This window comes from Egretta garzetta, unplaced genomic scaffold, assembly GCF_000687185.1.
Source record: "Egretta garzetta isolate BGI_Z169 unplaced genomic scaffold, ASM68718v1 scaffold411, whole genome shotgun sequence".
In the NCBI taxonomy this organism is placed as follows: Eukaryota; Metazoa; Chordata; class Aves; order Pelecaniformes; family Ardeidae; genus Egretta; species Egretta garzetta.
In genome coordinates, this window is record NW_009258541.1 from 883,957 (window position 1) to 900,279 (window position 16,323).

The window sequence follows — 16,323 nt, forward strand, 5'->3', positions numbered from 1 at the left end:
CTTGTATGTAAGGTGCCAGGGAAGCACATGTATTGTATGCAGGGTGCATGGAGGAACTTAATGGTAGTAGAGAAATTCTTCTCTTTGTCACCCAGAAGTGCTGATGTGGTACCAGTGGCTCAAGCTGATAGGGAAGAAACAGCCAGCAAAAAGGTCACCAGTCACAGTGTCCCCCCTTGTGCAGGCTGGCCTTTGTCTTGCTGTAGGTCAACTTTATTTTTTTAAGCAAAAGGCAAAAAACCTGAAATCCAACATTCAGTGCACAGAAGGTCAGCAGTAGGAGGTGCTTACAATTACCATCCTTTTCTGGAAAAGGATTTTCAGTGCAGAAAATGGCTTTTCTGTGGGAATGCCTTAAACCCCTGCAACTGTGTTAATCCAGTCCCTGCTCTTATGCTGGAGATGTCAATACTGCACTGCAACTGGGGGTCTCTGTGGTGGTATCAGCACAACAGGCAAAAGTGCTAAGCAAGAACAAAGCGATAGTGTTAGTATGGATATATATTCAGATAGACACAGTCACTGTCCTGGGACAGCTATGCTCATTTGTTATTTTGGCAGAAAGACGTTCAGGCACAACGATCCAGCAGATGCCAGGATACAGGTGCCATACACATGTCCAGCTCGTTTGCCTTCATTGCACTGCAACCAGCATAAACTGCCTTTGCACTGGGTTAATTACATCTGTTCAGGTTTTACAGGTTGCCAAGGGCAAAAAATGAAGTAACTAACTCGAGTGGGCTCACTCTGGGAGCTGGTGACCAGGAACAGCTGCATTCTCCCAGTTTCTTTTTCCAATCTTTCTTGTTAAACACATTTTAATTCAGAGTTTAACCTTTCAAATAGTTTCAGCTGCACTTAGGGTATGAAAAAATAGCAGCACTTATTAATTCATTGCTGCCCCCTGTCAGGCAGAGATAACCTTGCAGCACAGTAGCAGAACATGACATTTGGCCACTTAATCCTCTTAAAAACATTTTGGCATAAAATGGGTTGGAGGAACATTAACTGTCTCAAGCACACTGGTGGCGTTAGAGGACCGCATGTGCAGAAGCAAGAGCGGCACCTTTCAGGGAATAAGCAAATGTAACTGATAATTAAGAATACCAATTCCACTGATGGGTGTTTCTCCAGAAACCTTCCAAGAATTGTTTGTACACTGATAAACAGGCTGGACAGAGGTCTCCTTGCTTTAGCTTCTGAGCTTTAAGTGCAAGATCTAACAGGCCTAAACACTGGTTGGTCATTCAAACCACAGGAGTCTAAAGGATGCTTGTCCTTAAACCCCTACATTTTTTTCCTCATCAAAAATGACACATCACTGCAAAATACTCAGTGATTTCCAGCCAGTTATTCCAGCTGCCTCCCTCTGTTCTCTGGTTCCACAAAATAAAACTCTCTCGTACCATGGTTGCTGGTTTTTGACACCTTGATGTTCTGGGGTTTTGACTGTTATTTTTGTTTGCAACGATGGTGTTTCAAGAACAAGTGGAAAAGTCACCTCAGCTCAGAGCAGAACTTGCTTTGCAGCAGAGCCTCGCTATGCAGCAGGTTTTCAGGCTACCCTGGCTGAAGTACAAGGACAGAGTGGGATTTGCTCAAGGACATGCAGAGTCCCTGGTTCAACTGGGATTATATCCCATCACCAGTGTCTCCCTGGCTTCCCGTTCTTTACCATAAGCTGCAAGATGACATGCTGCTGTTATGGAAAGGACTGGATGCAGCAAAGCAGTGCAGATACAAAGGTATTTCCCATGTGCAAGTCCACTTTGACCTGCATAAGAGTTTGGCATTGCCCAATTTAGTGGCTGGCTTTTCATTTTTGTTTTACTACTGCTTTCTTGGAGAAGGCAGGGGCATGAAAAACTAGCAAGTCATAAGGCACCCTGAAGAGATCACAGCCAAATTGCTGCCTGTGTGTACACACTAAGGCGCTTTCACAGAGCAGGAGCTCTGTGAATGAGGGACAGGTCTGAATCCTTCTCACTAAATAATTTGGAATAAGCACTTCAGGTTGCTTTGGGAGGTGTATGATTTTGCAGGCGGGAGGACAGGGAGGCACAGCTGGAGGTGGGCACCCGCTCTGTGCTCATGAGAGGCTCCATCCCTCACATCAGTCCCGCTTTGCTGGGTCTCAGAAATGTACTCACCTTTCCAGTTCCTCACGTTGTCTAAGCTGGACAAGGAGATCCTCCTGGGCACCAGAGCAACCTGAGCCCGGCAGATCCCTGCATGCCCATTCTGGAGGGCCCCACCACCCACCTCATCCCCTCTCCTGTCTGAGAAGTGGGTTGGCTTAGGTGGCCGTGGCGGGGGTGTGTTGGACAGGATGTCCAGGTGGGTTACACCGTAGGGCAGCACATTCTGGGTCTTGTCAATCTGCAAGGTTGGTGTCAGCGGCGTCCCCAGCAGTGGAGAAGAAGAGGAAAAGTCACTGGGTGGCCCACTAATGTCTATGTTCCTGGACACAGCGTTGGGATTTGCCAACAGGGCCCCGTCCTGGTGTGCAGTGCCAGCACTGGACGGCTGTACAAGGTACAAGGAGGGCTGGGACTGCAAGGCGTCAACAAAAACATCATCCGATGAGGTTTGCTCCAGAGATCTGTCTGAATTTGACCAGCTGTCACACCTGCACAGAGACAGAGGTCAGGACCTGAGCTTTCCTTTTCTCCTGGTTGCAACCAAGCAAGTGCACAGTGAAAAAACCCAACCCCACAATTTGGGACAAAATCTGTCCCTTCTCTATGGCTGTGGAAGATCCCCCATGAGCTGGGCTGGGGCATGGGGCACTTTGTGGAGCACCTTGGGCAGCGGCAGGCAGAAAGAGCATCTGGACGGGGACCATATGTGAGGTCCTCAGCCATCCACCCTGGAAAGGCACAGGACCAACATACAATGCTCAACTGCTAATCTGCACTATGAAAAGCCCCCTGTAAATTGGATTAGGCTGATGGTTTCCTGTTGTGCTCAGGAGCCTGCCCTGAGCAGCGGGGCTCAAGAACCAGTTTGCCCCAGTTTCCCAGGGCATCACTGGGCAGGCAGAGGGGGGCTCCAGCCTGACACATCTGGCAGACCCCAGACCTACCTGTTGTGGCTGAGCTTGCCCGACTCGCAGTTGGAGAGGAAGAGGTAGTCGGGGAGGAAGACAGACTCTGACTCGCTGGGGGTCTCCTCTGCGGCAGACACATCAGCAGCAGCGTGTTCAACAGAGAAGGAGGGATCGGCGATGTGGGAGGCGTGGGTGGAGGCGGCTGGTGATGGCTGCGGGGACGAGGTCGTGTGAGACAGACTCTCCACCGAACCTGTAATGGGAATGGATGGTCCCAGCTGAGGGATGGCTCTGACCCTGGCCCACTGCCTCTCCTGGCTACCGCCACCTTGCTTTTGCACCAGGGATATTTTACCCCAGAGCAGCACTTCCAGGGATGGGATATCCACAACTTCTCTGTTCCAGTGCCTCACCACCCTCATAGTGAAGAATTTCTTCCTTGTATCTCATCTCAGTCTACCCTCTTTCAGTTTAAAGCCATTATGCCTTGTCCTACCACTACCTGCCCTTGTAAAAAAAAGGTCCCTCCCCATCTCTCCTGCAGGCCCCCCTTCAGGTACTGGAAGGCTGCTATAAGGTCTCCCTGAAGCTTTCTCTTCTCCAGGCTGAACAACCCCAATTGTCCCAGCCTGTCCTCATAGGAAAGGTGCTCCAGCCCTCAGATCATCTTTGTTGCCCTCTGAACTCAATTCAACAGGTTCATATCCTTCCTATGCTGGGGGCCCCAGAGCTGGATGCAGTACTCCAGGTGGGGTCTTGTGAGAGCAGAGTAGAAGGGGAGAATCACCTTCCTCAACCTGCTGGCCAGACTTCTTTTGATGCAGCCCAGGATACAGTTGGCCACCTGGGCTGCAAGCACATATTGCTGCATCATGTTGAGGAATGGCTTTTATGGGGTTTCACATTTACAAAGCAGAGCTGAGGGCTGCAGCCTTCCCATATGAAAAATGACTTCTCTTGTTCATTGTGCTGGCTCACACCATGCTGAAATCCAGAATTTGCTGGGAATCAGACCCTGACCATCTGTGTATGTGCTGCAGGCTAGATCCCGCACTGTGCAGTGAGGTACTGAGAGCCTCTGGCAGGTTCTACCTAGTCCTCAGCTCAACACAGCAACAAGCCTTGGCACTGCACTGGGTTGCTGTAGTCACTTTTCAACCCTGGGAGGTGCTAGGTGTACATGCAAGAAGGTCAGGAGGGACAGAGAGGGCTGCCAAGTCTCAGGTGGTTAGACAGCAACACCACTAAACACAAACAAAACCCACTAGCAACCCAGACTTCCATACCAGCTATGGCAGGCTTCGCACCATCATCTTTCTGATCTCAGAAGATTAAAACAGCTGATCTTCTCTCCCTTCTCACCACCTCACACGCTCTAAACTGGGGAGGGAGCTGCCTCTTTCCTTCCCATCTACCAGCATTGATTCACTGCTGCTTCCTCCTGTTAGCTTTGGAGGTCTGGTGCAGTGGTGGACCCCAGGTCAGCAAAGCACATAAGCACATGCTTAAATTTGAGTTTAAGCAAAGCATTTGCTTAATTCTCAGCAGGTGCTTATAGGAGCAGGATTTCAGCAGTCAGCATCTGGAAGGAATGGCTTTTATGGGGTTTTACATTTGCAAAGCAGAGTGGAGGGCTGCAGCCTTCCCATCTGAAAAATATTTTTTCTCCTGTTCATTGTGCTGGCTCAGACAGTAACTCTGCTTTCAAATTTTGGACTCCAAGTGCTGTCTTGCAAGCTGAGGATGATCAAATATGCACCAGGTTAACTCCATAGGGATTTCAGAAAAGCATGTTCACATCACCATCTGATCTTTTTTTTTTAAATAAGAAAACAACTAGAAACTGCCACAATGCATAAGAAAGAAATTAATGACATTCTGGATTATTAACACAGAGAATGAACAGGCCTGAACTCCATCTGGTACTCACAGGGTTTAGCCACGGATTATCCCATCAGGAGAGGCTGCAAGCTGCAGACCACATGGCAACTGTTATGAGCAGGAGGGAGGGATGGGGACAGCACAGACCTGCTCTTTTCTAACCTTCAGGGACCTGCAGCCAGCTCCTAACAGACCATCCCTCTCCCTGCCAGCTCTGCTGGTAACTGAATCAGCGTGCATTAAAGTTGTACCACGACAGCAGCTGGGTAGAATAAATTATGCATGGCCACTTTCAACAGTGAGAAAGCAGAAAATAGGTTTGGTGCCTGCCCTCCTCTTTGCCAGAGAGACAGCGGGAGGCTTTGGCTGCCAAAGCAACTGCTGGTTCAGTGGGTGTTAACCCAAAAAAATCTCAACCCTGCACTGATGGGGAAAGTCACCGCAGAGGATGCTCCACCATTGCTTGGAGAAACAGAGGGCTTTCTCCCTCCTGCTACAGACCCCACCCCACTCCCCAAAAATCACTAACATGCAATAGCAGCACAGGGATGCAGAGAAATAGGGGGGTCCTGCTCACAGCAACCCCCCACCAGGCTGCATGGCTATACCAAGGAGGTAGAAATGCCACCCACCCCTCCTGGCCAGGGGCCAGAGCTTGACATTAAAGAGCAGCCTTGAGGCTGTGCAGCTGAGAAGGGATTTCCTCCCACAGAGGGGAGTGTGGAGGGAGTAGCCCCAGTGCCTGTTCTCCAGCATGGGCTGGGAGGAGTTGTCACCTCCCCCAAGCTCCCGCACAGTGGCCAGGAGCTGCCATGAGCAAACCTGCCCTGCTTTGTACAGAAACAGAGGGAGAAATGAAGTGAAAATGCCCAGGACAAAGCAGCTCTGCAAGGAGACCATGGCCCCTCAGTGCAGTGGTCACAGCTCCCCTTGCTCCTACCATGCTGCCCTGGATGGGGAAGATGCTCCCCAGTATGGCTGCAGCAAGGGTCTGGGAATCAAACCATCCCCATGCCAAGGTGGGCAGCATCTGTGCACACTGGCAAAAGAAAAAAAAAAATGAAGACATTTAAGGAGGCAAAGAAACCACCAGAAGAACAGGCAGAAAGGGAGAAGGTCCCAGCAATGGGCAAGGATAGGTATGAACAACACAGCAGAGGTGAGGGAGAGGTGGAAGAGCAGAAATGCTCTAATCCAACTGCCAGCATCCAAGAGGGACCCAAGGGTAACCTGTCCCTTAGGATGACCCTGCCAACATCCTGGTCCATGCACTGTGCAGGGAGGGCACCAGTGGGGGGGCCTCCCTAGGGACATCAGGCTCCACTGTAGCCCTGGGTGCTGTGGGAGAGAGCTGAGCAACAGGAGAGTGATGGAGATCAGCAGGGACCTTCAGGCAGGGGCTGTATCCGGAAGGAGCAAGGTGTTTACATGGTATGTGGAACACCACTTCTTCCTGGAGCCTGTGGAAGAAGTAAAGAGGGAACACAAGACAAGAGGTCCCTGCCTGCCACAGCATGGCCTGGGAGAGCATTCAATGCACAGCTACATTCTTTGAAAGTGAGGCTTCCTAATGAAAAAGGCTGAACAACTTCCACATCAGTTTCTCCAATGAAAAGCTGCTATATTGCAGTGTCAATTAATCACAGTTTCACCTTGCATATGGGATAAAGCGTGCCCATGATGTCCCATAGCCACCTCATTCCATCCCTTCCCCTGCCCTTCCCCTTGGTCCAAGCGTTCTCTTGATCCCCTGCATGGCCACAAGTCCCGTGAGGCTGGGGAACAACTGCTCTATTGGGAGCCTTCACTAGAGGTGGAAGCAAGATTTTACATAGAAGCAGTAGGAAAATCATGAGGGAGGCCTCTTCCTCTCTCCTCCAGCTGACTCCCGAGTGCCAGCTCAGATGGGATGCCAGCCCCCCCGTCATTTTCAGCACAGCCAGCAGCACAGTTTCTTGTGGCAGAGAGCTGCAGTGCAATGATTGCTGCTGGCAAGACCTTCCCGACAGCCACCCTCCCAGGTGCTTCCTGACATCTGCCTGGAGCTTGTGTTCTGCCTCCATCTCTCAGCCGTCCCCTCTCTTGTTGACTAAAAAGCTGTCCTCACTGGGCCAGCCGTGGTTTTGCTAACTTTGCTCTGCATCTGGCTGCTTACATGTCAGACCGGAGGCCTCTGATGACTCCTTTGCTACTGGAAGGGACTAACTGGGAACAACGGGACGGTGTTTACAGCTGAATCACTGTGTAAGCCTGTGGCTGCACTGTCTGTGCATTAAGCAGAGAAAGCAGAAGATTCAGGTTTGGCCTCAAAGTCACAGCAAATTTTCAGAGATGCAAGGATTAAGAATGATTGATTTCACAATATAATATTGGCTTTGAGATTCATTTTAATACACAGAACAGCTTATTAAGTTTCCTGCAATTGATGTGTCTTTTGATGATTCATTTCAGGGACTTCTTTTTAAACACAGTAGCATTCACATTAAAAAAGCATATGGCATTTAATAGAGCTTTTTCTCTTCTTATGTTAATTTTAAGGCTAATTTGTTTAAACCTACAGGCTCTTGGGGGAATTAGGTGCTTCAAAAAAGCTTAAGCAATTAGTAACTGTTCACAATGTTACGTGCAACCTGTGGAACTGTGCAGATTTAAGTTAGAGGATCGAAACGTGCCCTGCAGCCTGACCTGAATACACCCCAGACCTTACCTCACCATCAAGATCTCCTATTTATCCTGCAGCTCATATGAGCTATTTGCCATTAGAGATATGGTAAGTGCATGTCTGGAAGCTTAGCTTACGCTGTCTGTGACAAGGGCTCTGGTGGTTCAGGTGCCAGACTTTATACTGAACCAAGGCAAATGCTCTGCACTGTTGAACTTCTTGGGAGACAATATCCGCCTCGAACAGAGTGGAGAGCTGGGATGTCAGCTTTCCCAACTGCCACACCAAGAGCTGCCAACTTCTCAGCCATGTCTACACTAGCAATCTTTTCGCTGGGAGAGAAACTGTGTAATACTCTCGGTATTGCTCATGTGTAAGTCTCACAAGCAATGCTGTGCTGTACCAGCATAACAGAACAGACATTTCTCAGTATAAATGATCCTGGGGATCATTTATCCTGTTAATATCCTGGGGACAGCTGCTGCCTTTGCTCCTCTGCCACAGATCACATCTCCCTATGCACATCTTCACAGTGCCAGCAGAAGTCTGCATATGCATGCAAGAAAATTATTTTTCTCTTTTCTGTTTTGCATGGAAAGACTTACCTTCATTCAGAGTAATTGGTAAAATTATATCTAAAATACTGCACCAGAAGTAGCAAAGTAAGACCAACATCTTGGTGTCAAGAAGGGCAGATCTTTAGGAAGACGGTTACTGAATATCCCCAATTACATCCAAGCACCAAAGGGCTGTTGACTCCCATCCCTCAAAGCTACCAGCTCTAGTTTGCAAGTTGCATTCATGGGCAGCTTGCACTGGCACATAAAAATACATGAGCACATTTTCCTTGTGGTGTCTACAGTGAATGGGAAGAGAACAGACATCACATTTATAACAGGACCACTGCAGTGCTCTTTGCACTGCCATTTCCCCTCAGAATAAACTACTCAGGAGAAGATTAAAGAAGGCCAGGAACAACACTAGAGTAAAATAAAACATCTCACCGTGGCCTTTTGTTTCTTTTCAAGTTACAAGGTGATGGTATGGCTACGCAGCAGTTGCAGACACCAGAAGCTGTCCAAGCACAGCAGCACAGGGACAGGATAATCCACCCAGCCACACCATGATACCCCAAAACACATTACTGCCCTTGGGATCAAGTCCCTCCATCACCACCCTCTTCTGCTCTTGCACTACCTTTTATTATGGCAAAGGACTTCATTCTGACTCACTTCCTACAAAGCTCTCAAATTGCTGCTGTATCTGCCCCTTGGAAATGTCAAGGGAAAGACAAATTACTGTTATCTGAGCCCGATTGTCTCATTTGAAAAGTAAGTTAATGATGATACAAATCCCGACTTTAATTACTGGCTACATTCATCTTGAAGTGGTTAATTCTTGGAAACTTTCCAAGACATTCACCCTACTGAGTATATACAGGTATAGGTCCTGGCAAAACAGGCTGAATTCACGCTTCACTGGCAGGACCATCTCTTAAGTCTAGACACACACTTCTAACACTCTCCTGTCCTCTGCTTTTTCTTTATTTTTCTTCTCATTAATAGACTAAGGCAGCTCAGTATTTTTGTCATTGATTTATGCATGTGCATGTACACCCAAGTCTGTGCACATTCCACATCCAGCTAAGCCTGAGAAAACCCAAGTTTTATGGCACACTTCCCTAGAACAGGTGTCTTACATTAAGCCAAACTAAATAAATATAGGACATGTAATGAAATAAACGGCCCCAGAAGATAACAGTCAGTCAGCTTTTCACATAAACAGTACCTTTTCTTACTAAGGACCTGCTGTTTATTCCAGGGTTTAGCAGCATCTCAGTGCTATGCGGAGCTACAGGAAACAGAGTCCCCTGCCACCCACCCAGTCCAACCAGCCAGCAAGGTCCATGCTTCTTCTCAGCCCGGGTGCTGCTGTTAGAGGAGCCCAGACAGAGCATCCTCCCAATCCCCAAGATAAGCATGATCTTACCTGTGCCATCTTCTAGGTGTCCAAAGTTACAGATCTGGCTGATGTTGTGCACCCAGATCTGCATCTCCTCCTCAGTTTTGGCTACCAGGTAGAAGGTGCGGTAGGTGGTTCTCACAATGAAGACGAAGTTGTTCTGAAATTCCTTCCTGATGAAGTTGGGCCCCGAGTGCTTCAGCACTTCGCACTCATTGAGGTCGATGATCCGAATGGGCTTTTTGGAATGGTTGTTCCTGTAGTACTCCAGCACATCTGGGTTCCCACTCATGCGACCTCTGCGCAGCACGAACCAGCGCTTCCGCCATGCCTGCAAATGGCAAAAACAGGGCCCTTTTAGTGCCAACCACATAACATATTGATCAGCCTGCACAGGCATATTTTCCTTTAGGTCTTTATAGTTGTTTCGATAAGCTGGCCAAACTGTGACTTGTCTTTGAAGCACCTGCTATCAGCTTGCATTTGTGATAGGAGAAAAGGCAGAGGGTTGTCCCATGGGAGGTCAAGAGGAGCAAGACTTCTTTCTTCCTCTCACTCTCAACTTGCCAGCATGGTGTAATTGAAGTGATCTGATACTTCACTATCTCATCTATAGAAGAGGTTATAACACATTTTTCTTCATGAAATGAAAACACCTATAGGACTGCACCCTGTGTTGCAGTACACAAGCCAATATCTAGCAACAAACGCCTTTTGCCCAGCAAAGACAAGGCCTCCAGATGACCAGTGCAGCTTCCCTCCCATGGTTTTCAGTGCTAATAAAAAGCTGTTGGTGAGCTGCCAGTTACTTCTGAGAGCCCAGAACAAACCTTAAGTGAGTTGTAGTGCTAAAAAGTTAAACAGGAAACTTCCAGACCTTACAGAAGGACGTCTATGTACACAGACACTGCTTCAAGTGACTGTCAACCCAAACCAAACTGGTAAGGACTGATGTCTTGGATCCTTGTGACTGAAGGTATGGGTCCCATACAGGCTTAAATGAAGTCCTGGCAGGACTAAGATGCAGCATCACTTTATAAAACTATATGCAAGTTTCTAGGAACAAAATAACATCTTTTCCCCTTTTTCCAGCAGCTGTTTTTGTTCACCAACAGTGTAAGCGCCTCTGTGTTGATTACAGCTGTCACCAACACACTTACTTTGAGGGTGAGAAGAAATCCACCCTGAGCTGTTCCACGGAAAAAACTGAAATAAGACATTAGGAGCTTCCCCCTTACCAAATTCCACAAAAACTGTGTTAGATAAAGTCATGCCCAAACCAGCAAGGCCAGGGCGTCTGCAGCCAAGGCTGTGGCTGCCCCAGCTCTGAGGGCAGCCTGAGAGAGGTGCCGGGTACCCAGGTACCTGCAATAGCTATACAGCCACTGGCTGTTTTAATTGCCTTCGTAAGAGTTAAGAGTTCATTAAAGAAACATCTGAACAACCACCACAACCTTGCTACCTGAATCTTATTCAAGTGCTCTTTGCAAAATGACTTGTCACAACGATGCAAACCTGGGTGATAGCTGGTGTTCAAGTTAAATATCATGCTCATTGTGCAAAGAGTGGATCTGTCAGTTTAAAGACAGGCAACCATTCGGCCTTAAGGCAAAATAACCGAGTTCAGTTCAAAACCATGAAGTTTTCACCAAGATGTAAGAGTCTTTACTGGCACAGTTTAGGATCAATACAGGTACTACAGATTTTGCTGACACTGAGCTCCTGTGAGCATAGCGATAGTTAAAACAATCAACAAAAAATAGCAACAGTAATTTGTCAAGTAAAAGCATATTTTTTCTACCTAAAAAAAGATTTCCTTGAAAAGCTTGCTGCACTGCAGAGTCTGTTGATATTAATCCAAAAATTTATCTAGAAGTAAGTTTATTCAGCCTGGCAATACCTTAACCAATTTTAAAAGCAAAAGATTCTTCAGAAACAACAGACTGGGACCATAGAATGAAATATCATAGAGGGAGCTCTTGCAAGGCTGAGCAAGGAAGTTTTCAGAAGTGGGGAGTCACATCAGGAATAAACAAGAAGCAGAGGCAAGGTGCAAAGTGCATTGCACAAAGAAAATTAAGTCTTGCCCTCATGACCTCTTGAGGTTTGAAAGGTCTCTGTTGAAAGTAGCTAGAGATAACAGATTACTGAGATATCTCAGACAAGTCTAATTTTGCAGAAGCCAGGAAAAAAAAAGAACACATACCACCCCCCCAAGGAAACAGAAACAAAGGAAAAATGTCTAATGGAGAAAACTTTCCCAACTAGCAAGCTTCAACAGTGGAATACAGCCCAGCAGGTATCTCATGTATAATCCCAGAAAGAGCCCACATCTCTGCCACCAGCAATCCAAGTGCCACACAGGCTTAATGCACACCCCACATGCATCAGGACAGAAAGGTCACATTCTCACCCCTAAACAACAAAAGAAAAATACTTCAGGAGGTGTAAGCCAAATGAGACCTGCTCCTTTGCCTCCCAGAGAAGCAGGCTGCTAAGGCAGAGAGGGGAAAGAAGCCATCAGACCTTCCCCCAAAACTACAAGACCACTTCTCCCCCTTCTTCTAAGGCTGCCAGCCCTGTGGCTTAAATACACCCGGCTCCTTCTGATGGAATTTGGATGGAAATCACCTGCAGCTGAGCACACTGAGGAGGGATGGGGTGGGATGGGATGGGATGGAATGGAATGGAATGGGCAAGCAGCTGGGGACGTGCTCTTAGCTGGCACCACAAAGCTGTGGGGAAGTGGGAGCTCAGCCCTGTGGCCAGTACAACACCCTTAGGATGGCTCAGTACCTGTCCCTGTTTCCTTAGCATTTTAATTGAAACAGCAGCTGTGTTTTGTGGAAAAGCTCACAGTCCCTATGCTCAGAGGTGAAGGCTGGCTTCAATGTGGTGTGAATGGCTGTGGCTCTGCTGGTTTTGGTTTTGTACTAGCTGAGAAGCTGCCTGATAACTTGTTTCCCTGCAGATATACAACTTGATCAGGCTTATCGTCTGGCTGGCGCTATGAGACTGGAGATGGAGAGGTGCCTGGTCAGCGTGGCTCATGATGGGAGAGGAGAGCCGGGCCGAGGCTGTGTGAGAAAACACTGGCTATCATAGCTGGGCAGCCATGAAAACAGGGCTGAGGGGAAATAATGCCAGATAGCTGCCCAAATCTGCACTGCCCTTGGGAAGGGTGGGCCTCCCCTCTTCACCTCTGGCATGGCCACCCTCACTGCCTTCCCCAGGCTTGTGGCGGGGCCCGTGCGGCCAGGCAGCACCCAGCTGAAAACAGAGTATTTTCTTCTTGTGGGGGTAACATGTGAGCTGTAGGAAACATGCAGGAAGGTGAGGGGGTGGAGGGACAGAGGAACTGCCCTAGGGTGATACCGCAAACTTGGACAAGCGAACAGCCCTTGCCTGCCGACGTTCATTGCCCCAAATGTTCATATACTCTGGTGGTATCTTCCTGTGAGCTGCAGGGACTGGAGCAAATACCCTGCCCATGCTGCTGACCCACTGCAGGACCTGGAGCCAAGGGGAGGGATGGCAGCTTTTAAACAGGCGCAGCCTGAGTCAGTAGCATGGGTGAAACGGCACTCGCAGGCTCAGATCTTCAGAGACAGTTAAGCATTCAATGCCCCTTGAGCTCAGCGCGGGTGCCGCAGCAGGGCGGCAGTGGCGCAGGGTGATGGCACAGCCTGGCCGATGGGGAGTTCGCTGGTGCTGCCCATCGGGGTCACCTGCTGCCCCGTGCCAGGGCTGCTCCTTGCCTGCCACCAAATGGAGCCGTCTTGGGGAGCAAAAGTGTGGAAATCGCCTCATCCCACACTGGGAAATGGGAGCCAGCCCTGAAGCCCCAGCACCCAGCCTTGCCTGGGCACAGTCAGGCCATCGCCAGGAAGGGGGTAGGAGGGTGGGAAAGGATGGGACCAGCTCTTCCCTGGCTGCTTGCTCTTAACATCAGCTTTGTTGTACCATCAGACTGCATCCACACACAGACTGCACTTGCACCTCACCTCTCCGGGCTCCTTTTTTTCCTCCACTCTCTAGAAGGAAAGTGGCATCGGGTACCGACATAGCTACCTGCATGGGTAGGGTGGAAGGACCATCTTTCATACCTCTTCTCCCATTTGAGATATCCAGTGCCATCACTGTCTCCCCCCAACGGCTCATTGCCATTCTGAAACTTTCACCGATGTGTGTCTTTACTCACAAAATGTTGTACCCCAAAAGATTTTTGCTTATCCTGCAATACGGAGTGTACAATGCGCTGAGTTTTTCAGACACTCACAGCTTGTCTGCAAATGGCCACGAGCAGGTTTGCCATTGCTAATACACAGGACGTGCCCTGCTCTGTGGAGCAGGCAAAGCAGGGGGTTTGGCACACCTTTCAGCATGAGGCTTTTATCTCCAAGAGTCAAATATCCTCTCCTTATTTTCCTGGCATTTGCCTGCAATGAGCTACGTGCCTCCTTTCCCCAGGGGAGGGGGATGCAGCACACTGGAGTCACTGGGAGCCCAGCTGTGGCAGGCCCTGGCCAGATAAGACGGCAACAGCTTTTAGCTCACAGGAGCCCAGGCAGCTTGTGTACTACTCAGTTCACTCTGCTGGAGCAGGGGCTGGGGCTCCTCAGCTCCAGGCCGGAGGCACAGAAGGTGCCTGGCACACCCCAGCCCCTGCCCTGCAAGGCAGGCAGTCATGCCCCATTGCAGCTCCTCTTCAGTGCCCACCCCAGCCCCACGGCAGAGCATGGTGGGGTTTTACATAGTTGTGCGCTCCTGGTAGGTTTTTTTTTACCATTTACCAGTCACAATGCTGTCTCCTCCTTCCCCTGTTATGGTTCTTCCTGCCATCCCTGGTTTTCTGTCTTTGCAGCGTGACCTTCGCCCACAGACCAGGACACGGTGTGGTGCAGCATGTGCCTTCCTCCCCTTCCCCATTGCTCACCCAAACCAGAAGCTGTGCCTGTTCTAGCACCTGCCTGGGGCCGGAGAGGGCTCCCCATGGCTTGTGGACCCCTCGCTGGGGAAGGGTGTGCTGTGCCAGCCCCCTGTGGTATCGCAAGAAGCTCTGCCCCCTGCTCCCTCCAGTCCCAAGACTCAATCTGCACCCTCGTGCAGTTTGAAGTGTATGTGTTTAAGGGCTTTTCAAAGCATTAATAATATCCTCTCAAATTCAGGTTCTACACTTTTTCACTGAAAGTCATTGAGACCATATCTCCAAAATTATTTTTAAATAGATTTAAAATCACTAGGTGTTTTTTTAATGGTTCACTTAGTCTACTTGCTGCGGTACCTTCCTCCTCAGGGTTTGCAGGGCAGGGTCGCTATTCCCACGAGCCTGTGCCCAGCAGGCCAGTTTCAGTGTTTGCTGTGGGGTGCCAGTATCGGGCTAGAGAGCACCTTTGAGCCCTTGCAGTGGCTCAAGGCCATTGGGGGCACCCGAGGAGCCAGCAGGGCCATAACAGCGGGGCTGTGGCGAGGAGGGATTTATTTCAGCAGATTAGAGCCAATAAAGTCTGACAATATTTAGTCTGGAGCTGCACACACTGCCAAATTTATGAGAGAATTTGGATCAATTTGAGGGTGTGAGATTGTGCTCCCATGGTTGAGATGAAGTAACCTATATACTTAAATAGGAACCGATTCCTGGGATTCAGCCTAGTCTCCTCACTTACACTATGGAAAGGATCCACACATCCAGAAGAAACACTACATTTATTTGGGGGCCTCTTGAAATTAGTTCCTTCTTGATGAAGGAATGATACGATGACGATATGTTTACATGTCCTCCAAAGCTTTGTTGGCATTAGAGAGAAGGCTTTATCAGAGAAAGCGCAACGACAATCAGACAAGAGCCAACATAAATCTAGAACAATTTTCATCTGCCCTTCGTAAGTGGAATAGTTCGGTGCCAAAAGGAAGAAAGAATTTGCAGCAGCGTTGGTCGGACGCCAGCATGTTGCTCTGTGCAACACAAGCTATCAGTGTTTTCTTCTTGCTCCTGAATTTTTCACTTCGGGAATTCCAGACCCACTTCTGAAGGGAAGAGGAATAGCTCTGTTTCCATTTCAGTAGGGTTTCTAAGAAAGTGATCGCTACTTCCACAATCTGATGTCTCTGCTTCTGCCGAATAAGTGGTGTGAGGTTTAAAAAGGGTGGCTATTACATACGAATGTTTGCTCCGCCGTGGCAATGTCAGATAAAACAGGCCATGAGCAAACCTATTATGTGCTGAAAGAGCAGCTAGCTGGTAAGCAAGGCCAGAATGGGAGCTGAGCGCCTGCGTAGGAAGGGTTTAGCCAAGGACCTTCATCGCTTACCTTCTGTCTGAGGACCATGTTTTCATTTGTATGTACAAAATATCCAGTATCTGAGATGTAAATAATTAAATAGAGCACATACAAACTAAATGAGGTAAGTTGGCCTGAAATATAATTTGTCCTATGGGTTTTTGATTTTTTCTGGTTTTAATAACAAAACGCAGAATAGCCAACAAACTTGAAATTCTTTACCAGCTAAATTAATGCTCACAACTCCCCCATGAGGATAATCTTCATTTTACAGAATGCAGCAAAGGGGATGGCAAGGGGAAGCAGAATGAACAGTGGATGTGTATGGATTCCTCCCCTGCCTGGTGGCCTTGCTTCTGGGCAAAGGACAAGAAGAGTTCATGGGCTCAGTGATGGGGAGGACTGTGAATGGTTTGAACATTTGGGATTGCTCTCATCCTGCAAACCCCCTTGGACAGAGAAAGGAGCAAATCCCCCATGAGAAGGGT

At 48.6% G+C, this 16,323-nt stretch overlaps 1 protein-coding gene across 1 annotated transcript in view; it reads right to left on the reverse strand.

Annotated features, from left to right (window-relative positions):
• GAB3 (GRB2 associated binding protein 3) overlaps positions 1-16,323 on the reverse strand; it is a 65,130-nt gene that overhangs the window by 8,266 nt on the left and 40,541 nt on the right. Inside the window, exons 2-4 of the mRNA XM_009646555.2 lie at positions 9,582-9,885; positions 3,086-3,302; positions 2,151-2,629 (exon numbers count right to left, since the gene is read on the reverse strand). Of these exons, the coding sequence (XP_009644850.1) occupies positions 2,151-2,629; positions 3,086-3,302; positions 9,582-9,885 (1,000 nt within the window). The remainder of the gene's footprint in view (positions 1-2,150; positions 2,630-3,085; positions 3,303-9,581; positions 9,886-16,323) is intronic.